Source organism: Canis aureus, chromosome 4 (assembly GCF_053574225.1).
Source record: "Canis aureus isolate CA01 chromosome 4, VMU_Caureus_v.1.0, whole genome shotgun sequence".
Classification (NCBI taxonomy): Eukaryota; Metazoa; Chordata; class Mammalia; order Carnivora; family Canidae; genus Canis; species Canis aureus.
In genome coordinates, this window is record NC_135614.1 from 74,544,610 (window position 1) to 74,567,866 (window position 23,257).

The following is a 23,257-nucleotide window of genomic DNA, read 5'->3' on the forward strand; positions in this document are numbered from 1 at the left end:
CCAGTCAATGGTTTGGGGGAACAGTTTTCTTGTGCAGTCCCCTGCATGTGTTTTCACTCTTTTTTCCCCCACTCTTTCTCTTTCCTTCTCATTCTCTCTCCCTATTCTCTCTGTGATCAGGTCTCCCTGCCCTCCACAGTGCTCATGGCTCCTTTCTCCCACAAATCAACTTTCTGCAGTTCTTACCTTCCAGAGGTCATTTTTTTTCCTGTTTGTAGACATGCAACTTTGCTCTTTAAGGCTTCCAATCAATTTATTGGGTGTTCAGAATGATTCTATATTTATCTAACTGTGTTTGAGGAAAGAAGCAAGCGTAGGATCACCCTACTCCTCCACATCTTAACCCTAAATGGCTTGTGTGCTACGTCTTATGTCTCACCAAGGAGAATCCCTCCCAGTCTATGGATCAACCTGGATCTTTCTGCAGTACTTATTGGTTACATTTCCAGGAAAGAGTAACAGATCTAGGTTTCTGAATTCCCAATTGACTTTCACATTCTTAAGGCATTGGGGAGGGGACAACATGTGACTGTCTCTCTGGTGCCTTTTTAACCCATACAGGTTAATGCCTTGTCAGGGAAGGAGGCCTGGACAATTACTGCCTGGTGGAAGTTCAGTCTTTGGCTGGAATAGGAAGTTATAGAAGATCAAAGACTCTGGTTCTCCTAATTGCATTGATGATGGCCTCCACCACTTTGTTTTGGGGACTCCTTGTCTACTGGATGGATGGTACTTCATTCCCACAGGAGGAGGAGAAGAATACAGAGTTATTTGCCAAGGAAGACTAAATGTTTATATCTAATTGGCATCTGAATCCCTTAGGGCACCAACTTTTGCAGACTCATCTTAACAAACCATCATAAACAGTATACTACCTATCAACAGTCTTCTAAAAAATGAATACAGATAAAAAAGGAAGATGAGAGAAATAAACTCTTTTTGTCCTATTCTATGGTTACAACTTTCCTTCAGGAAGGAAACTTCTTAGAAAGGAAGGAAGTGGATAGCAGATGTTTTGGATGTCTATATGACCAGATATCTCAGTCCTTTTCAATTTAGCATAGAAATAAACATTTTGGGTAATAGTAACTGAACATATTAGATTACTTATTTGTGTAGGTCTAATAGTTTTGCCATTGAAGTAAAAAAAAATCCATTCTGTATTTTACAAGGGGAAAAATTTAAAAACCTGCATTCTGGTCTATTTCTGAAATGGTTAAAGCATTGCCCTGGACTATAAAACCAGAACCATGGTTTGGAAACAATCTTTCAGATTATCTGAAAATCTTCAAAACAAAATGCAAGTGTGGCCATATTTTTTAAGCTGATTTGCAGTACATGTATTTTAGGTGTCTGTCTGATTGCACTCAGATGTGGGTAAGCAGTGGGGAGGAAAAAATAATGTTTCTTTACTCTGTGGATAAAAAGACTTCAAATTACGTGCATCTCACATACTTTGGTAATCTGCCCCACATTCTGTACCATGATGTGGGCTAGATACTGCTAATTTGATGTTTATTTCTTTGGGGGAAAACAAGCTTTGAAGAGTGTGCTCTTACAAATAGGCGGCAATTTCTGAACTGTGTGAAGAGAAACTGGTGATAACTCTCAATGAAGACCTCAGGGAGATTTAATCACACTTATGGTGGCTACCCTTATGAGCAATTGATTTTGGGAATCCCAAATTATGTTCTCCCTGGCCACTATTGACACATCAATCTTCACTATTTTTTTTCTCTTGAAAGCAACTAAATGAAGAGATACCATGTAGGCACCAAAACTGAGAACTTTCAAATATTCATACTAAAAGTCTTCTCAAGGAAGTTTAGAGAGTGGGACCATGTTCTGAGAACATTGAAGTCTCATATATCTTTTTTAAAGATTTTATTTATTCATGAGAGACACAGAGAAAGAGAGACACAGAGAGAGAGAGAGACAGAGACAGAGACAGAGACGCAGGCAGAGGGAGGAGCAGTTTCCACACAGGGAGCCCGACATGGGACTCGATTCCGGGTCTCCAGGATCACACCCTGGACTGAAAGCCACTGAGCCACCGAGGCTGCCCGAAGTCTCCTATTTTATCTTCAAATGAGTATGTAATTTGTTCTTGATGCCATACATAGGTATTTAATATAAAAATAAGATTTTTCCAATATTTTATGTATTAGCATATTCACACACATAATTTTATATAAATATAATAATTTATACATGCTATTTTAATACCATTTTCTTCATTTTCTTTTTCATTTGTCCCTTTTCATTCACAATCATGTCCTACCTCCTAAATCCATAACTTACTGTGTATCTTCTCATATTTTTATTTGCTCATAGAATCATATATAACATATACACACCAATGTGTATACACACTATACACGTGTGTGAATACACTATAGAATACATATATTACATACATGTATAAGCAAACACATATGCTTTTAGTTTTTGTCTTTTATTTTGCAAAAAACAGGATCATTTAATACATACTTCACTGAATTCGGCTTTACTCATTCAACAATAGCTGGTGGAAATTTCTTTAAAGCTACTAGTTACCTTCCGAAGCTTTTCTCTCTGTCCTTTTTTTTTTTTTTTTTTTTTAATGACTGAGCAATGCTTCATGATATGGATATATCACAGTTAACTCAATCATTTCCTATAAGTGGGCTTTCCTTAATGTGTTTCCAGGGCAATAAATGAATGAATATTTACATATATACACACATACATATAATAATAAGTGTATAGATACATATATATAATAATGAACAATGCTTTCCTCTGGGTTAGAATGGGATTGCTGTGTTGGAGACTTCATGATTTTTAATTTTAGCAGTGTTGTAAGATTGCTTTCTGAAAAATCATGTGTTAATTCACATTTTTACCTCATTAGTTCACATTAGAGTAAATACAAGGTTCTAAATACCTGCTATTCGGTGTGTGACCCACGATGGACCAAGAGCCTTGGCATCATCACCTGGGGAGCTTGTCAGGAATGCAGAATCCTAGTCCTACTCAAGATTTACTGAATCAAAATCAGTATCTTAAGGAAATCCCCAGATGATTCATACATACTTTACCATCTGAAAATCACAGTTTTAAATCATTTGCAATCTGTGTTAAATTAGAATGGGGTGTATTTAAAATATCTTCTCCGGAAGGATAATTAAGAAATTAGTAATAGTAGTTGACTCTTGGGTGTAGCCCTGGTGGGACGGGCAGACAAGAATGGGAAAGGAAACTTACTTTTCACCATATATCTGTGTAACCTTTGAACTTCTCTATGTGTGTGTATTATTTATTTGGACAAATTTTAAGAGCAACTTCTTGCAAATATAGCAATTACTTTCCCCCCTCAAATCTCTAGGGAGATGGTGGCTCTGTGGCTCCATGGGTCCTCCATACACATGACTGCTGACTTTGTCATGCTAGTGTACTCTGGCTTAAGAAGTGCAGTGGGAAAGGAAAATTCTCCAAGCCACATGGCTTACTTTTTGAGGATATGAGAATGTAATGATGTCACTGGGGGTTTATCTGCCAAGTGAGCATTTGACGGAGGAGGTAGAATGAGTCACTCACATGAGGTACCTTCACGCTCTTCCTGCAAATCCCCCCATTCAAACTATGATACTAATCTGGGTGTGAAGTTGGCAATAATATCTGATTTCTCAATAGCCAAACGCTGCATTAAGAATGTTACAACTGATTCAACTTCTTGAGCTATTAGGGTTCTCAGGTTTCTTGTGAGTCAGAGAACATCAAAGTTTCAGGGTCTACACTGGATATGCGGACACCAAGAGGGAAGAGATTGAAGAGGGGTAGGCAGTTCCATCTCCTAAGGTCAGACATGGAGTGTCCCCACCACCCTGATGCTTCCTGGAAATCTTCCCAGGACAGGAATCCCCTTCTACCTCAGTGATCCATTGGACATACAACTGATTCTAGAAAACACCGCAGGCAAAAGATAAAATATATGGAAATCTTACAAAGGCTCTGAAGATTAAAATACACAAATCTTTTCAATTTGATTTCTCCAGTGTCACTACCTATGGGTAGTGACTTTACGTTACAATAATTTCAACTTCTCTGGCCCCTAAACCTACCCACTCTCTCGGGACCACTAGACTCCTGAAAAATGTTGCCCAAGCATTTGAGGGGGGTGATCTTTGAGAAGACTGAAATGGTTCTTATATGTGCTCACAAACAAATGAGGCTGCCCCGCAAAGAATCTGTCATTTCTTACTTTTCACTGGGTTTGCCTCTTTCCTCTGGGCATCACCACTCCTGCCAGGAATTCTTTTTCTTCTGCAGAGTATCTTTCTCCTAAGGGGCATCTGTCTCCAGCTGCATCTGGGACACTGGAGTCCTAGGGTGTGTGTGGAGGGGTCGGGGAGGGGATTGAGGCCCCATGGCATTCTGGATGGGAGAAAAAAATGTTGTCTTCTTTTAGTTTCATTCTCTTTTAGAGACTCCATGTCCCAGGGTTTTAGTGAAACTGTTCTTTTAGCGTTTGCTGTCTCTAGTGTGGGAATGGAGATCTGTTGTATCCTGTGCAGGAAAGAGCAGCACACGTTGCCTCACAGGAAAGTTGAAGGAGAGGAGATTGTTTTTCATTCATAGGTGCCATGATGCCCCCAGAACTGCTGCCCACATGTAGCTCAGCTATGAGGTTGTTTGGTACTCGTGAGTGGGTGGGGACAGAGATGCAGAACCAGAGGATGAAAGGAGAACCAGGGTAGGGCCTTCACCCAGAGCACCCCTATAATCAGTAACAAGGTTTCCAAAAGATATACTTATTTTCATAATTATTCTTTCCCCAAAGAATAAAAGGGATGTGATTGTAGCAATAAGAGGGACAGGATCGGCATGGGGAATAATATATCTTCTTACCATGTTCTTCTGTCTCTGGGAATTTCTTTGAGAAGGGAGAAACTTATAAAGTGCGTCCACAGCCAACTGGAAATAGATCCACCAGCTGTGGCTTCCGGAACAATAGTTTGATCATAACTGATATGTGAGTTGCTAGTAATCACCACTTCAGTGGTCTTGCCCTGTTCTTAGTCATAGGGGGAGGAATGAATACAGGAAGTTGTGCTGACTTTTCCATTTCAACTTAGCCTTGGAGATAAAATTGAGAGTTAGGAAGGAAGTTGCATTGCTAGACAACCACCTAAGGCAAAGGAACATGTGGGCAAATGCATTTACAGGCTGTATGATGTGTTTTTGTGCTTAATACTAGACCTGTCCAAGGCTACCACCTCCAGGCTTCTTTAAGGCTCAGCCTCATCCCATGTATGTGTTTAATATCTCTTTTCTACTCAACTGTGTCTAGCATGGGTGAGAGATGCAGGCAATAAGACAATAGGTTGTAGAGGGGGTTGTACCCTGGTCTTGGTTGAGCTGTGCACCCCTGGCCTCCTGGTAAGGGGCTCAAATGCTGGGAAGCCAAGGAGTTGCATGATAGCTGGAGAACTTTGGCCTTCCTTCGTCAGACTATTTTTTCATTCACATGGTTTGAGTGTCCAGATATGCTGAGTGAAGCATACAAAGTCTGCTGTAGATGACTGGGCAGTTTGTGCATTGCAAAAATGCAACCATTTGAGAGGAAGATGGGGGCTGAACTTTATTCCCTGATATGTTGTGTCCTGCCATGTATTATATGAGTCTAAAGGAAGGGATGTCTCCCAGAGAGTGCCTTGTGGGGAGTCACACAAAGATGCTATATGAGCTAGTTGTGGCCCTGTACACACGGTACTGTGAAGCATTGGGTTTGGTGGCCTCTACTCTTGCTGCTACAACCACTCTGTGACTTGCTGTGAATGACCTACTTTGGGATACCTGACAATGGAAAATGGATCAGCAATGGACCACATATAAGGCCCACAAATATAATCATTTGGTTTACACAGAACTGGCTCTCACAGTGTTTTAAAATATTTGAATGAAAAAAATATTTGAAAGAGTTGTCAATATTTCCAATTTAAGAGATTTTGCATGTGGATCAGAATTTCAGGCTTCAGCCACCTGGGTGGTTCAGTTGATTAAGCGTCTGTCTTCAGCTCAGGTTGTGATCTGGTGTCCTGGGATTGGGCCTCATGTTAGGCTCTCTGCTCAGTGGGCAGCCTGCTTCCCCCTCTCCCTCTGCTACTCCCCTTGCTTGTGTACTTTCTCTCTCTCTCTGTCAAATAAATAAATAAATAAACAAATAAATATTCTTAAAGAAAAAAAAAAAAAAGAATTCTAGACTTCTCCCAGTACTACTGGGTAGCACTTGGTAGCAGCCAGTTAGTGTGTGACTCATCATGCATGCCTTGTGGCCTCTCTGCCACTGACAATGAAGGTTAATTGTGTTTGTCATGATGCATATGCTGTTTTCCTATAGTAGAACTAAAAGTGAAATCTTCCCTGTGTTCTCTTAAAAGTGGGAAAATTAAAAATAGACTGAGAAGTCATGCTTTTAAGAAATCAGACATGCAACCACAGTTTTCAAATGCTAGTCCCTCTGGCATTGTGTTTGCAGCCTGTGTTCTCATGTCAAATGGTCTCAGAATCATGCAGTCAAGGAAACTGGAGAAGTTCAGTTAGAGCACATGTCCATTAAATTAACCTGTGACTGACAGAAGAAACTTGATTTATCATGATGGCTTTGCAGGAGAGGGCTTCGCAGGGGAAAAGTGGTCTGGAGACTCATCTGTCTCACTATACTCTGTCCAAAGTATTTGTCAAGAGAAAGGGTTTAGACCCTTCCCACTGAGCGGGGGGCTAGATGGTGAATGGACCACATGCGTTAGTTCAAGGGCCAAAAAGAGAGATGTTGTGATCAGATTTATGAAGATCTGAATAAGGGGGAGGAAGGAGAGTGAAATTAGCAATTCAGCCAAGGCAAGCCAGGAGGCCACAAAAAGTCAGGTATGTAGGTGAGTGGAGTCATCTTCCATAGACCAAGAACCCTGATGGCAAAATTCTGTCAGCAGGGAGGCAATGCTCAAAGGGCAGAGGGTTCAAGGAACCAGTCCTTGGCTGAGGGGAGCTCCTGGGGACTTAAACACATGGCTATACCTTGCGATGTCTCTACCTGAACCACCCTTGGAGGGTTGAGCATAAAGACTGGGGAAGCAGATCACTTCCCTCCCTGGTTGGAATCCTAGACCCTCAGCAGCTATGTGGGTTAGGTGATCTGCTTAACCTTCACACCTCAGCAGTGAGAGTAGCAATATACCTACCTTATGAGTTCTCTCTAGATGAGAATGAAATGAGTTAATTCTTAGAAAGTGCTTAGAATAGTGGTTGGCACATGTCAAATACCCAAGAAGTATTTATTACTACCTGCTTGCTACCTTAGGGAAATGCAGTGTTTAGAAACATGGTTATCAGGTTGGAGGAAATTGCTCTCTGCAAGAAATAACAGCTGCAAGGTTTTACAAGTGGTACTTTAGCATTGTAAAAGAACTTTCCAAATAATCCCGCTGGCACGATGGGTAAACTTTGCGAAGGTCCCCTGAGTTCAGGAAAAAATGGTCACAGTCTCCTGTAGCATGAGCAAGCTAAGTGATGTTTTCCAATGCACTCTTCCTGTAGACACTTTTGCAAGGAGGCTGGTGGGAAAGGCTCTCCTTGATTTACAGGGACTGTACCATGAAATGGGCTCAAACAGTGAAACTAGTGGGAGAGGAGTAAGCCTTCGAGCGCATAGTAAGGTCTGCCGCGTGCGAGAAGGATGTTGTGGTTTCAGCCTGGTTTGTGGGGGCACAGCAAGGTGAGGCTGTTTCAGACAGTGCTCAGTGTCACTGTCTCTTTGTGGTTAGCATGAAGTGAGCAAAGACACAACAGCAGTTGCTTGGAGCTCAAGCGCTCATGGCGCTGCTTTGAGCCCAGGGTGGCCCCTTTGGGACATCTCTTTCCAGATTTGTTTTGACACAGGCTTAAAAAACAAAATTTCACTCCATTCTTATGCTAAGAATCTGAGAGTGAATGTGCTCATCGATTTATTTATCCCTAGCTTAACAGGGTCTTTGGTGATGCCTCCAGGAACAGAGGATGCCCTCCTAAGTCTGTCAGAGAACATGAGAACTACTGCAGGCGGAGCTACTCCAACAGGCAACATAAATTCATTATTAAGTCAAATATGCCAGTAAAATAGGAGAGAAGACAGAAGAAGTTGCAAACGGTGTTGGGGCACAGTTAGGGCCCTTTGTTTAGAGGGCTAAGGTGTGGGGGAGGAGATCAGGCAGAGCCCAGACAGTGGGGTCTGCTGGGCTGACCCATTCAGGTTTAGACCAGGCTCCATGTCCTCAGAGTGGACATGTCCTGATCACGGTGGAATTCTTGGTTCTCATTAGCTTGCATGAGTCAACCAGCCTCTAGGAGATGTACCCTGATGTCACTCAGCCTGTCTTCTCCAGAGCTGCAGGAAGCCATCTGGGGAGGAGGAAAGTGACCCTCTTACCACCTCCATACACATACTCTCACACACAAATAATCCTAAAAAGACAAAATCAATTCTCTCAATAGATCTGATGCAAGGGGTGAAAAAGATTATAGGAACATCTTTATTCTAAAAAGTTGCTCTCATCTTTTAGAATTTCTGGTAAAAGGAAACATCCCTCTTCATTCATTACTCTGTACTGTATTTGTTATCTGTAAGTATCAGAGGCTATGTTGAGTGAAGCTATATGAAGCTGAGAGTGAGAAAAAGATGATGAGTATAGAAAGAGTCAGATTCTAAGTAATATTCTAAGAGATGTGGAATTTATTTGACAGCAAGGATTCAGAGGGAACTTTTAAGCAAAAATGTGACATGCTTAAGCAGAGTTTCAGGAAGATTATTTTAAGAGTAGTGCGGAGGCTGGATTGGGGCAGAAAAAGGGAAGATGTAGAAGGCCCAGAAAGTAGGGGGTCAATTGAGAGCTAAAAGAGCCTAGAAGAAAGATTTTGAGGGTTCTTGAAATAGGCTGGGGATGGTGGGAACTGAAAGGGGAAGACAGATATGAGAGATATTTATAGGGGGTAATAAGACTCCAACTTGAAGGGGGAGAGACAGCCAGGAGGCAAGGACTTGGTACAAATTCTGAGTGTCAAAGACTGGGAGAATGGAAAGTGTTGCCATTAGTGGAGAATTGGGAGTTAGAAAGAGGAGCTGTTCTCAAAGAAGCTCAGAGATGGATAGGGCATCCTGCCAAATGCCCCATCCAATGTCTGTATCCCACCTGCACCCATTGTAACCCTCCCTTAGGGAGCCCTCGGCTGGCTCAGACAGAGTTAACAGCTAAGTGGCTGGAGTATGGCATTGGGCTCTATGGGTAGGGCTTCTAGTGCAAGGAAATAGAGGGTGCTCAAACTGTGGCACAAGCCTAATCAAAGTGCTCTAAAGAAAAGTGAGATCCATACATAAGGAAGACCAAGCTGGAGAGGCCCTTTGAGGAGATGGAAGTTGAGGTAGCAGAGCTGAGAAGCTGATTCAATAGAGACAAGAATTGCAGTAGGAGTAGGACCAGGGGTAAAGCTCTGGACTCTTGTCATGGCCACCAAATGTTTTGCCACTTGGTACTTGCCTTTGTCAGGATTCTTCTAGTAACTGGGAGCTTGCAGCTTCTGAAAACTGGATGGTGCAACATTCCCACTAGTGTTGGTTTATCCCTGGGGACTGCAGAGAGTACTCCTCTGTCCCTTAATGTGGAAGCTTCTCTACTCAGCCTAAGGCAAAGGGGCTTGAATTTTCTCACTTCTGAATAAAAAAAATCAGTTTCTCTGCATATATAAACTCTGCATATATTGAAGCGTGTGACCGTGAACTGCACGCAGAATTGCCGCCTGAGGTCTGGCCACCACAGATCAGAGGAAAGTCAGCATCTTCCTTACAACCACTAATTCTCTGAGGGCATTGGATTCTTTAGGGGCCACATTGCACAGCAAACTAGTCAAATTGCTCTGAATAAAACCCTTAGTTTTTTTTTTTTAAAGGATTTTATTTATTTATTCATGAGAGAAAGAGAGAGAGAGAGAGGGGCAGAGACATAGGCAGAGGGAGAAGCTGGCTTGCTGCAGGAAGCCCAATGTGGGACTCGATCCCAGGACCCCGGGATCATGCCTTGCGCCAAAGGCAGACGCTCAACTGCTGAGCCACCCAGAGTCTCTGTTTTTATTTTTAAACACAGTTAAGCCATACTTCCTCCATCCTGTGCTTGTGCAATTTTTTTTTTTGTATATAAGTTGAGCAAAATGGGTAAGAGGATGGCTTTTGGTGTTAATATCGAGTTCCTACTCTATTACTTACCAGCTGTGTGACTTAGGGCAAGTTAATCATCTCTCTGAATGTCGTTTTCATTCTATGTAAATGGCAATCCTAAGAGTACCTACCTTACAGGGTTGTGAGAACTAATGGAGACAATGCTTGGAAAGCTCTCGGTGGCATGCCTGCCTCATAGTAAACCCTCAAAACTAGCAGCTATTACTATCTATAGTCACCTATATTAGTCCCTTAAACTTGTTATTGGGTCCTCTTTCTCTTATTAAACATAGTTTAATTCAAATCTCTTCCAACACTATCTGCCATAATTACAGTTCACCTGGATCCTGGATCCCTTTTTGAATGTCTTTGTTGATGTTTTGCATCATAGAGATCAGTAAGACAGACAGGGGTAGTAGTTCCTGTAGCTAGCTGGCAGTCCACTGAGGAAGACACATAATGAATAATTTGTGTGATGAATCTTTTGTGTCCCTCCACTGGTTCCAAACTCACTTGTCCTTGCACTCAGTCCATAATTGTTGACTTTGTTCCCAAGGGTATTATGAATAATCCTGTAAAGGCCACAGTGATATCCAGAGAAAGGTAGCTGATATCCAGCTACAAAGGTAGTAGCTGGAGGACATAGCAATATTTAGTGCAAAAGCAGCACCAAAATCCTTTGAAGATAGTTAGGCATTTTCTAGACTTTTAAGACTTGAGAGGTCCTCAGGTAGATGAGTTCTAGCACATTCTTCCTTTGTCTGGGAGACTCCCATACAGCTTCTGGTTTCGATGTGAAGTCCCACGCTTTGTCTGCTCTAGGACCTGTGTGGGAGAGCTCCTTTCACAGCTTTGGGTAATGCCCAGTCACATCTGCTCAGTCTTGGTGATGATTAAGAGATTGTGACATGGTAGCGAATACCCACCAGGGAGACCTTTCATGTGGTGGTTGTTCTCCTACTACTTAGATGAGTCAATGGGCCCCAGGAGGACAGTTCTGCAATTTCCTTATTTAACAATGTTGTGCAAGAACATTAGGAGAGCGAGGGATATTGTTAGCTCTGCTTTTAATTTTTTTCTATTGCAAAGTACTGTTGCCTTGCCTTATTCAATCCTTGATGAAATGTGGATTCGTTTATTGCCTGCATCCTCATCATATTTTACTTGTTTGAACTTGATTTTCAGTTATTCTTCTCCTCCCTTCTCTAGAATAACTAGAATTATCTGGTAATAACTGGAATTGCATGTGAACCAGCTAGATTGAATTTGGAAATCTCTGGCAGAATTTCTTTTCCATTCCTGTGCTTCTGGGTCACCACCATCCTCCAACATTTTGAAGATAAGGATTCTGGTAATGGAGCCCACAGGAAGTAAACTAAGGAGATGTATAACTCTCTGAAAGAGAATATAATTATTAATAACAATAGAAATTGTCTTTGGATTTCTTGTTGTTTTAGTGATCAATCCTAATGTGATATTTCCACACATTTTGCACAAATGTATTAATACAACTTAAAGCTGGCTATGAGTTTAGTCTTAGGTCTAAGAGCGTTGCAATGAAGAAAATACAAGAGACTCTCTGACTTCATGGAACTTACAACCTAGTGGAGTGACGGGCAAACAAAAGAATAAACATGTAGTTTGTCAGATGTTGATAAGTACAATGGAAAATAATATGTTGTGTTGGGTTGCGGGTTATGTCTAGTTTGTTATGTGTTGAAGGAAGGCTTCCTGACAAAGTGTCATTTAAACAGGCACCTAAAACAAGCCATGCAGTTATTTGGGAGAAAATCATTCCAGGCAGAGAAAAAAGTACATACAAAGGACCCGAGACCGAAGTGTGCTGGTGTGTTCTAAGTTCAACAAGGTGGATTTGTCACTTAAGTAGAGTGGGCAAAGGGCAAAACAGTAGGAGATAAGATCAGAGAGGTAACAAGTAAGCTCAAGGTGAGAACTTGGGCTGGGGGCTGCATGAGATAGGATGCTGAGAGAGGGTTGGAGCTGAGGGGTAACAAGACCTCACTTGTATTAAGAAAGGCCCCCAGCATTGGCTTGGACAGATTGAGTTTACAATGACTATGATATATAATCAAATGGACGGTATGACTGAAGTTTGGATTCTGGGGGATGATGGGAATGGAAATTTCAGTGTTAGCCTCTATAATACCCACAAACTAATGGAAATGGTTGAGTCATCCAAGGATTGACTGTAGATGGAGGAGGCTGAGATCTGAGGCCCTCCAATATTTGGAGGTTGAGTGAAAAAGGAGGATCCAGAAGCCAGGGAGCCTCAGAAGGAGCAGCCAGGAGGGATGGAGATCAAGCAGGGGTTTCTTTCACATAAGGCCCACCACTGAGAATACATTATCACTCACAAATTTTTTTTTTTTTTTGTCTTGAGATAAGTATCACTGGCTTTGAGTCACTAATTTACACAAATAAAAAGATATAATTGTGCAAATACATCTATCTAGATAGGAAACATTATATTCTATTAGGAATAGATGATAGGAGCATGGCCGTACCAGCAGCTGATAACACAATCTTCTCTTCGGCTAGTGGGATGAACCTCAGAATTCTACTGCACATGGAGCAAGAATGATGAAATGTATGTATCAATACTTCCCTGATGTGGAACTTCGGGGGATTTTCACTAAGTTTGCCTAATGTAAGTACTTCTCACGGGTACAAGTCATGAAAGTACTTTCATGACTTAACGTTTGTGTTTATTTTTGAACATATTGTCCTGGTGCCGTCTATTCAGAATCACTTCAAAATGAATTCCTTCTTAGGATTTTTGCTCTGTAATTAAGGTTTATTATAGAATATTCTCTGGGTTAAAGAAGGCCCCTTTTTCATTACTCTTCATAACTTGGTAGGGGTCATTTCTATACTTCTAATGACAACACATATGACAAACACCTTGTTTACATTTCATGTTTGGAAGATCCATTGCCAAATTATAAAAATCACACCCTTGTCTTCATTTCTTTTCCTCTGTAAGTCTTGAAGGAGATCTTTCTCCATCACTTCCTTGTACATGCTCACTCCTTTGGAGAATTATTTTAATATCCTAAGCAAAGAGATACAAAGAGAAGCAACAAAAGTTAATTAAGTGATTTAGGATTAATGATCATCTAATATATGGCAGTGATGAAACAGTGTTTTCATTTTTACTTTTTTCTTTAAGAAAATAATTTTCTATTTATTTTAAATGTCACTTAGCATCTTACAGGCTGTACCCTTGGAAAGAGATCAAAGATCTTGGAGCCTTTGTTTCCTAATTTAATAATGAATGAAACTGTCCTATTATATTAAATAATAGTCGTACAAAGCAATTACATAGGATTTGGCACATGATGAACAAGCCCAAGTGTTATGTCCCTGTTAATGAATGAACTGTATTCATTTTGTATTAAAGAAAAATCCTAATGCCAAATCAATCATGTCTACAGATTTGTAGAATTTCAGACCAGTAGATTTTTTTTTTTTGCAGGGGAGATTTTCTCATTTTTCCATGTTTTTTTAATATTAGGAATAGAAGATATGCTTTTCATCCATTTAAAATACCAGCATCTTACATTTTAAATCACAGATATTGAAAACATAAATTTAAAATTTTATCAAAATGTAGAGGGGTACAAACACGTGGAAAATGTAGAATTATATATATGTGGTTTCTTTTCTTCTCCACAATTTTGGGGAAATGTTTTAAGAGTGTAAGTTTCTTTTCCTCAGAGCTGAGTTCCAAAGGTTTCGATTTGACTGAGGTCATTTTACTCATAGAGACATGAGTTAGTTGACTATCTGAGCTGACCCCTGCCAAGTGACACACACATTGCTTATCATAAGTCATGCCAGGAATCAAAGTGAATCATTTTCTTGTGAGACCTTATTCTTTGAAAATACAGATTTCCTGCAGCCAGAGGTCAAACCTGAGTGAACTAAGTGAAAAAGAACATCCACTCACCATTGATCTTTCTGGTCCTATCCACCACAGTTGTTATTAACATATCACTTTTGAATAGTGTACTTTTGATAACTAATGCTGACTACTGAATGCTCATTTGGGGGTGAAGGAGTGAGCTGACCTGTGATCACCTGACACTCGGCAGCATGGACAAAATCATAAACTCCAGATGTTTAAACCAGCCCTGGGTAAGTTTGCCGTTGAAGTCAGAGGCCATAGTTTTCAATAGCAGGTAATGGGGGATGAGCTGAGAGAGTCTGGAATTGTTTGACATGTGTGCCTTGAAAACACAAGGCACCAAAGCAGCCATCATATTTTGTTATGAAGATAAAGGAGAAGGTTGGGGAATATTTTAAAGTCAGATACCTTGAAGTAATAGTGGGATGAAAATTCCTTCAAGTCATTAATTCCTTCTATTTTTAAACACCTTAATATTTCATATTTTGTCCTCACATAATGGGTCCTGACTCACTTGCTTATAGAAATTCTCCTGTGACATTCGGATTTTAACACTAAAAGATTTATTATTATCTCCTATTGAATGAAAACCCAAATGTTAAGGATGTACAGGTTTACAGGTTTGCTAAAAGTAATTTACATTTGATCAGCATGTGTTCATTATAAGAAACTACATTTATTTGGTTAGTATAGAAAATCATGTATTCATTTATATTTGTAAATATATTGGTCATGGGAAATTGATTCTGCTAACAACCCAGTTACAGTATCCTCATTGATCTTATTACATTTATTTCACCAAAGCATTTTCTTAATAATTTAGGAACATCATTTGAAATGACCTCTTTGTATAAGAACTATGAAAGTTGGGCAGCCTGGGTGGCTCAGCGGTTTAGCTCTGCCTTCAGCCCAGGGTGTGATCCTAGAGACCCGGGATGGAGTCCCATGTCAGGCTTCCTTCATGGAGCCTGCTTCTCCCTCTGCCTGCGTCTCTGCCTCTCTCTCTTTCTGTGTCTCTCATGAATAAATAAATAAATAAAATCTTAAAAAAAAAAGGAACTATGAAAGTAGAAGTTAAATAAATTACTTTAATCGAATGATTATAAAATCCAACACAAAATCTGGATTTTCCCCATGTGTGGTCACGTGGGGATTTCTGAGACATCGGTTTGGATTCTTTGTCATCATAGCACCACAAACAAATGAAAGCCTTTTCTTTCTTTCCAAAGAGGAGACACTGAATTCAGGAGATGAAATGCCAGCTTATTTATTTATCCACATATAATTTCACATGGCTCAGAAATACTTCCTGGGCACTACAACTACCAGCAAACCAGAAATAGTAGGAAGAGTGATAATAATCATAATATCTAACATTTATTACCGGGTGCTTTCTACCTGCCAACCACTGAGCTAGGCACTTTGTACATTATCTAATCCATACAGGAGCCCTTTGAGGGTCTGGTAATCCTATCTTACAGATAGAGAAACCAAGGCACCATGAGGTCACTTGCCCAAGGTCACACAGTTTGTAGGTGTGAACCCAATCAGTGTGGCTCCTGGGCCCACTCTCTCAACCACAAAGCCAGGCCTCCTCCCAATAGGAGCAAAAATAAAACCTACCAAAATCATTATGAATACCCATTTTTTTCAAATACACATTTTAAAATGTTGCTGCTTCCAAACACAAAGCTGGTAAACACAGAGCTATCAGGCAACAACCTTCGCTTCCCACTGTTTATAACAGCAAACAACATTTTAACCTGAAAAACCACATTCTAGCTTTTGCTCTACTTATCTTGAAAGATCTTCAAATAACATCGCTGTGGTTAAAGTTCATTTTAAAATGTGATCTATTTACTTGTACATGGATATCTGGAGCAGCAATGGTGACAGGATGGGTTTGACAGAAACTGAGTCTTCGGAGATTTTTTTTTTCCTTTTCCCTTATTTATTTATTTATTTATTTATTTATTTATTTATTTATTTATTTATTTTTCTCTCTCTTTTCTTTTTTGCTTAGTGAAAATGAGAGCAGAGTGTCTTACTGGAAAGGGAAGTGCTTTCAGTTTAGAGTATCGAGGCTTCAGCTTTTTAGGTGACAGTCTCAGCTCTCTGATCGACGGTCACAGGGATGAGTCCTAGGCGGTTCTCGACTGGAGGTGGAGGGGCAGGGAGGAGGGTGGGGGGTGCGGGCACAGGGGGCCGAGGCCGCTGACCTGCAGAAGCCCTTGGGCAACGAAGGAATGGACAGACTGGTGACAGGCCAACCGGCTTCCCGCTGTCGAGGGTCAGGCCGTGCTGGTCCTGGGACTCCCTGGAGGTGGGACCCCCCACGCCAGCTGGCTCTCAGCCAGAGGGTGCAGCACACATTGGGGGGTGCGCAGAATGTGTGGACAGGGTGCTGGAGGTCAGGATGTAGGATCGCTCCTGGGACCGAGTAGGCCGCAGCCCCATGTCCTGGCAGACATCCCACCTTGCTGGAGACAGAGCTGCGAGGCCAGCACCGGGGATGGGGGTGGGGGGGTGGGGGGGTACTGCAGGTGATCAGATTCCTTCCAAAATGCGGGAAATAATACATCAGTTAAAAAGAGCCCCATGGACTCTCACTTTCCCTAGGAGTCAGAACACCTTTTCAAGGGGCTGACTCAAAGGCAGTCATCCACTGGCTCTTTTCTTTTCTGGGGAAAATGCTGAACAGACTCTTCTCTGCAAGTTAATTATATCTAGTCTGGCCAGAGTAAAGATGCTCCCAAAATCATCTGACTTCGTAAGGAGGAAATAATTGCGGCATCACTTTATGTTCCTACTGGTTCTTGGTAATATAAGATGAATTCTAACATACAGACTTCTAAGGGGTTTCAAAAATTATCTGACAGGTTCAAAATGAGAGGGCTCTTCCCTGAAACATAGAACAGCCATGCAGGATGAGATGTAGTCAAGGTGATGTGCCTCTGGAATCTACCTTACACAGAATGATGCTGGCTCAGAAGAAAGCAAGAAAGGGGGGTAGGTCCCCACAACTGGAGACTCTCTCCCATCCTCTCTCACCCTCTTCTCGCCATCCCTTCATCTAGTTCCGGTGTGCTCTGTCCCCACTAATTCTAGGGTCACACTGACCTATGCCCTCCTCCTCCCAAGTGGGGAAAGGAGCTAGTCTTTATTAAATGAAAATCTGAGGTATAAGAAACCATAAAGGGACATGTAACATATCAGTTTTGATGCAAACAGTAAATGTTTGTGGAACGTATGAGTATAGCAACTTGGAATAATTGCTAACCACGTTTCCAGATATTTTAGCCTATTTATATAAAGAGACACAACTTTTTCTTTAAGAGCTCTATTACATGTAGACACATAATGATATGATATGGTGAAGATACAAGAAAAAAAAAGCACTTTGGGATGAAGATGCTGATGTCACATCAGACCCTTGCTCAGAAGCCAACTAGCTCCCCTTCCTCCCACGCAGCCCTGAGTCCACACCTTTGCACCCGCCTCTCCTTTTCCCTGTGATGCTGTTCTCTCTCCACCCCGACAGCAAATCCATGTACACCTCATCTCCTGTCCCTCCACTTTCAACAATCCTGGCCACCTTTGAAGACTCAGCTTCTAGGAAAAAAGCACGTCCTATGTTTTGAATTCCTATAATGTGCTTGGGTGGCTTACCTTCTATCATTCTCTTGTAATTCTTGCATGTAAAAATTCTGTTGCAAACAGAAGTGGAATTTGTTTGAGAGTGGAAACTAAGTTTCGTACTTCTTTTGTCTCTCATGGAAACTTATATTACTAGCATTAGTAGTAAGTGCTCAGTAGTGAAGAGTAATTGTAAGAGCCGTCACTGCTGAAGTATCTGCTGAGTGTCTGGAACCATGCCATATGCTTCCTACGCATGATCTCATTTAATTCTACCACAATCCTTTGAGTAGGAATGGCTGTTATTCCCATTTAACAGATGAGAAAGCCGAGACGAAGAGAAAGTTAAAGTCGGATATCAAGTAAGTAGCATACCCGAGATTCAGTCCCATGACTCCTGAGTTCTTAAATGCTATCATCACACTTCACTACTAGATGAGAGTCTGTTAGCTTGTCAGAATCCATCTCAGTGATTTGACCAACATAGGTCATAGAATCTCCATGTAAAAAGAAAGATCCGTGGTTTAGAACAAATTTGGGTCTGAAGATATTCAAGTCACAGTAGTCTCACTTCTGGGCATGGAAGCTTATCACTGAGAAGTCAGGAGAAATGCATCTGAGATCACCTTCATTTTATCAAAGTGAAAGTGCTTTTATCTTAAACGCAGCAAATGCTTTATAGTCCAATAAACAACTAACAGGAGCCAAATAAGGAGATTTCATAGAGCCAAACTGCTATGGGAAGGGGTTGCACGCTTACCCCACTGTTAAAGGGGGTCTGCCTCTGTCTGCCTTAGCCCTTGCTGTAGGACACCTGGCACCATCCTGGTGGATGCATGTCCAGCACGTGTGGTACAGACTTGTCGGGTTACTGTGAACTCTGGGAGGCAGCTCTTCTTTTCTTGCTTCCTCCTTCTGAGTTGGTCCAGTCTCTCTGGGTTTTGTCCTCAGTTTCTCCATCTTGCCCAGTGTTTCCCTGATGGACCTGCCAGCCAGTCTTTTGTGTGCACTGTCACTATAATGCATTACACCAACGATGCATGATTAGAGTGCGGTGACAATGTCGGCACTTGGTGGGGGTCATAGTCTCCTTAGTTCTCTTTGGCAAAGGGGGATTCTAGTCTCCATACTCCTCAGTCATGAGCTAGTCATCAGAGGGCTGAAATGATCTGGAACACTAATACTGCCACTCACTCAACTTTAATCTCATCTACTCCAGCCTTCTGTCGTAGGTCCAAGGTAGCCCTGATGAGGCTGATGAGGCATGTGTGATGAGGCAGCTCCGTAATGCTGAGAGTATCATCCATGGAACTGCTAGCTACCTCTACTCTCCTGGACCTTGCTGCCCTCTGTGTATCATAGTCTGGCCTGTCTGAGCTGGTGCTATTACCAGTTTAGCTTCTCCTAACCCTGGTTTGGCCAACTTCAGCTTTCCCCCTGTCTCTGTCATCCCCACGGGAGTTGTCCCACCATGTCCTGATCCTGAGCTCAACCGAATTAGGAGAACTTTGGGTAATACTCACAGGGATTTTATAGTCTGAATAATTTGAAATCAGGTCTTGAATAAAAGGATGCTTCAAGAGAACAGCAACTTCAACTGGCTCCAGATCCTTGGCACCTAGGTCTTGAAATACTTTTACGAAGTTCTTTAAAGAAGAAAAAAAATGAAGTTAATTAACTTTATGATCCTGCAGATGTTAAACCTTATTTTCCTTAATAAAGGAATTTTGCCATAATTTCTATACAATGATAAATTTGAGAGCACTTCCAGGAAACTATGTTAAACTTGAGGTAACTTTTCTTATGTACAGACTGTCCCTTTTATGAAAGAATTTAACCAACCTCTGAGTAAGTGTTCTCTATCTGTAGGTGGCTGGTGAATCTGTTAGCATCCTGTACTTCTTTTCCTCCTTGGAACACTTTGAGTAGTCTTTCCAGGGATATCTTTTCAGTGTTTGCATTCTCAGGGATTTCTACTTCCTTTTCCTCCCTGTCTTCTTTTAATTCTCCTTCCTCATGCATAAAGTTTCCCTCGAGTTCAGGATACTCCTCAACTGGACTTGCATCAGTCAAGGAGGAGGACTGCATGATTAAATGAAGAGAATATGAAGTCAGGCTGAAGTCCTTCCAGTAGTGGAGACATTGAGAACACACCAATGTTGCCATACACTTTTCATGCAATGGAATCATGGTGCCTCCCACAACCTAGCCAGAGTATAGATGAGAATGTGCTAGCTGTACTGGAGATCACACCAAGATTCTAGACCAGTTTTGCCTGTAGGTTACAGATGCCTTGTGTGGGGTGTGTCTTAATGTCTTATCTCCATACATGCTTTGGCTTACTATGCTGCCAGGTGTTTTCCTCCATAAAGTGGACACTGGAGTGAATTCGTGTAACTGGTGTCAGATTTCTACACATGGATGTCAATTTTTAAAAGGATTTGCTTTGGAAATTGACTGTAGTTGAGAGCTTATGGCAAGTTAATTGCTCAAGTTTGATTGATTACAAGAGCTTCAGAAACATTTGCATACTAGAGGTTAAACCCAACTAAACATTCAGAAGGCAAGACAAAAAACAAATTGAACACAGAAAGTCAGGTGGGATTGTTATGGCTGCTCCTTGAAATGTGGCCAAGAGCCATGAAGTCAGCCACTGGCCCTGTGAGTATGGGAAATAGTACATTATTTCTGGTGTAATTTCTTGTTTATCAAAAGCTTAAAAAATATTCCTGCCTGCTGACCCTGTAACTACAGGTCTAGGAGTTGACTGTAAAGAAATATATGTGTGCAGGAAGACTTTTGTATATGGATGTTTGTTCAGTGTTACTGACAGTAAACACAGAAGATCTGCAATTCCTAAAATGGGGAGTGGTGAATAAATTATAGTAGATTTCTGTGGTGAAATACTATACTGCCATGAAAATCGTAGTTTAGAAGAATACTTAGTGACATGAGGAAGCACTCATGGAATAAGTGCAAAATGAAAACAACACAAAATAATAAATACACTAGGATCCTCATTTTCTTATCTATAAATGCTTATTAGTCAAAAAAAGAAAGACACAGTAGAGTTAACAATGGTTACTCCCGGTAGGTACCGGTAGGTAGTGAAACAGGTGATGTCTTTTTCACTCAGTTTTGTACTTTCCAAATACTCTACAGATTTGTATTTGTTGTATTTCCTGTGATAAATGTGTATATGTGTGTGTGTGTTTCATGACAAAATAATCGATATTTGATGATTTGCCTTGGAAAAATGGGTGTTTTTAGAATTCTGATAGGCCAGATGTCAGAAAACACCTGAATACTGATTCTGTTTCCCAAAAAAGGAAAAATGCTAAATTTAGGCTTTAAATAAAAGGAGCATTCCAGTTCTATAAATATTCACTTCAGTAGAAGTATTAGGTGCAAGTTAATTAATCATGCACATTCTTTCCAAATAGTTATAAAAGTCCCATGTATAAAAAGTTTTATGATACAGCAGCGAATTAAGCCTCTGATAGTTGCCAATCCTTTTAGGAGATTTGTAAGGGTCATGAGCAGTGTAATGAAGACAGGTTTCATTTGCCCTAGCTCTGTGTTTCTATATCCTTCAGTAAATTGTGAATTTAAACTAATGTAAGAGAGAGACAGAGAGAGAGAGAGAGAGAGAATGCTTTGCCAGGTGAAGGTTTTGGAATTAAGTATAAATATCTCTATCTATCTATCATCATCTATCTTCTATCACCCATCTGTTCAACCTTTTCTCTATTTTAAATATAAATAATAGTGAAAGGGAAATAAGGGAAGGGAGAAGAAATGTGTGGGAAATATCAGAAAGGGAGACAGAACATAAAGACTCCAAACTCTGGGAAACGAACTAGGGGTGGTGGAAGGGGAGGAGGGTGGGGGGTGGGGTGAATGGGGGACTGGCACTGAGGGGGGCACTTGATGGGATGAGCACTGGGTGTTATTCTGTATGTTGGCAAATTGAACACCAATAAAAAATAAATTTATTATAAAAAATAAAAAATAAAAAATAAAAAAATAAAAATAAACACAATGAAAAAAAGATTGAAATGTTACATTGCAAAAATGTGAAACTAGCCTTTCTCTGTCCACCTAGGAGTCTTGGGGATCATTATACTGGCTGCTTATCAATGATTTCCCAGGGCAACAGAATATTTAGTGTAGTGAAATGTACACAATCAAGATGTAAGACATCTTGCTGAGTGGTGTAGGATAAATGGATTCCTACCCAGACTGAAGCATAAATGCTGCATGGACATGATAAAGATAGAACCTGCGGGTGAGCAAATGACTAGTCAGATTAGACAAGCAGGTGATAAGTGATACCTAAATTAAACAGAGAAAGAGCCCTGTCTCTCTGCAGTATTTCCATAATTAAAGAGGGATTAATTTTTCTGAGACCCAATATAATCATCATGGGTCAAATGAATTGTTACCAAAAGGTAATGATTTAAACATTCAAAATTTTAATGAGGAATCCTTATTAATGTTAGAGCATACTTTTGCTATTTTTGCTCTTTTTGTTCTCCATAGTGTTGGGACAGAGTAGATTTAATGGTTCAGTGAGAGGGCAAGAAGAGAGGGGAAGGTGAGATGGGAATCGAAGGAGCCAGATTAGCTTCCTGGCCAGACTGTGGAGAGTGCAAGAAGGAGGCTCTCTTCACTAGACATCTCTGAAAGAGCACAATTTTGAATGTGGATGTATGAACAAAACAAGCAATGCCAATTCGAAGAAAAGCCAGTACTCCTGAATGAGCAATTACTAGCAGCATCAAAACTCTGTGTGAGTCACATTATCATCTGAGCAGCAGGACAGGCTGTGGCGCTAGCAAACACGATGTCCCATTCAGTTACTCTCAGAGGCTCAAAGTCTCTCCAAAAATGTGTCCCCAGAATGGTGCCTGGCCATCCATTTCTATCCCTCACTCATTCCAGTTCCACATCTCAGAGGTCAGTCCTTGGGACTAATGTGGGCTAAGTATCAAAAGAGTAAGATGGAATGTAAATTTATATGTTTCGAACCCCAGCACCTCAAATGCTCTGCCAAGATGCTTTAACAACTTCTTCAAAATGGGGGAGTCTCAAGCTCACAATTTACTGAATTCCTACACCATAACCCCGTACCATTAAGCCAGAATGAACTATTTTTCCAAATGACAGCTTACTTAAAGCTTCACTAGGACTAGTGCATACTCATGAATGCTTCGCTCTTGAGCTTCTTTTAAATTACCCAAGCAGCCATGGATTTGAACAGGTCTGTGCCACACTGAATATAACAGCATGAGTCACAGAAATGGAGTGAAGGAGGAATGAACTATTGAGGAGCTTTCCAGTTGTTTATGTGGAAAGCAAAAGCAGAGATCTGATTTAATGTCTTGGGAGTGAATGTGGATCCTTTGGAGGTGTTATTTCTGAGCAGGCTCATTCTGGCTTCCTGGGATGAGGTTGCCCAGGAAACT

At 41.0% G+C, this 23,257-nt stretch overlaps 1 protein-coding gene across 7 annotated transcripts in view; it reads right to left on the reverse strand.

Moving 5' to 3' along the window:
- Window positions 1–12,981: 12,981 nt before the first annotated feature.
- SPEF2 (sperm flagellar 2) overlaps window positions 12,982–23,257 on the reverse strand; it is a 164,243-nt gene continuing 153,967 nt past the window's right edge. For 3 of the 7 annotated variants that reach the window (XM_077896239.1, XM_077896241.1, XM_077896237.1), the window contains 3 exons: window positions 19,632–19,871; window positions 19,313–19,435; window positions 12,989–13,298 (listed from right to left, as the gene is read on the reverse strand). In XM_077896239.1, the coding sequence (XP_077752365.1) occupies window positions 13,209–13,298; window positions 19,313–19,435; window positions 19,632–19,871 (453 nt within the window). In that variant the 3' untranslated portion in view covers window positions 12,989–13,208. Of the gene's footprint in view, window positions 13,299–19,312; window positions 19,436–19,631; window positions 19,872–23,257 lie in introns of those variants that run through there. The other 4 variants (XM_077896243.1, XM_077896242.1, XM_077896238.1 and 1 more) reach the window with 3 other exon arrangements.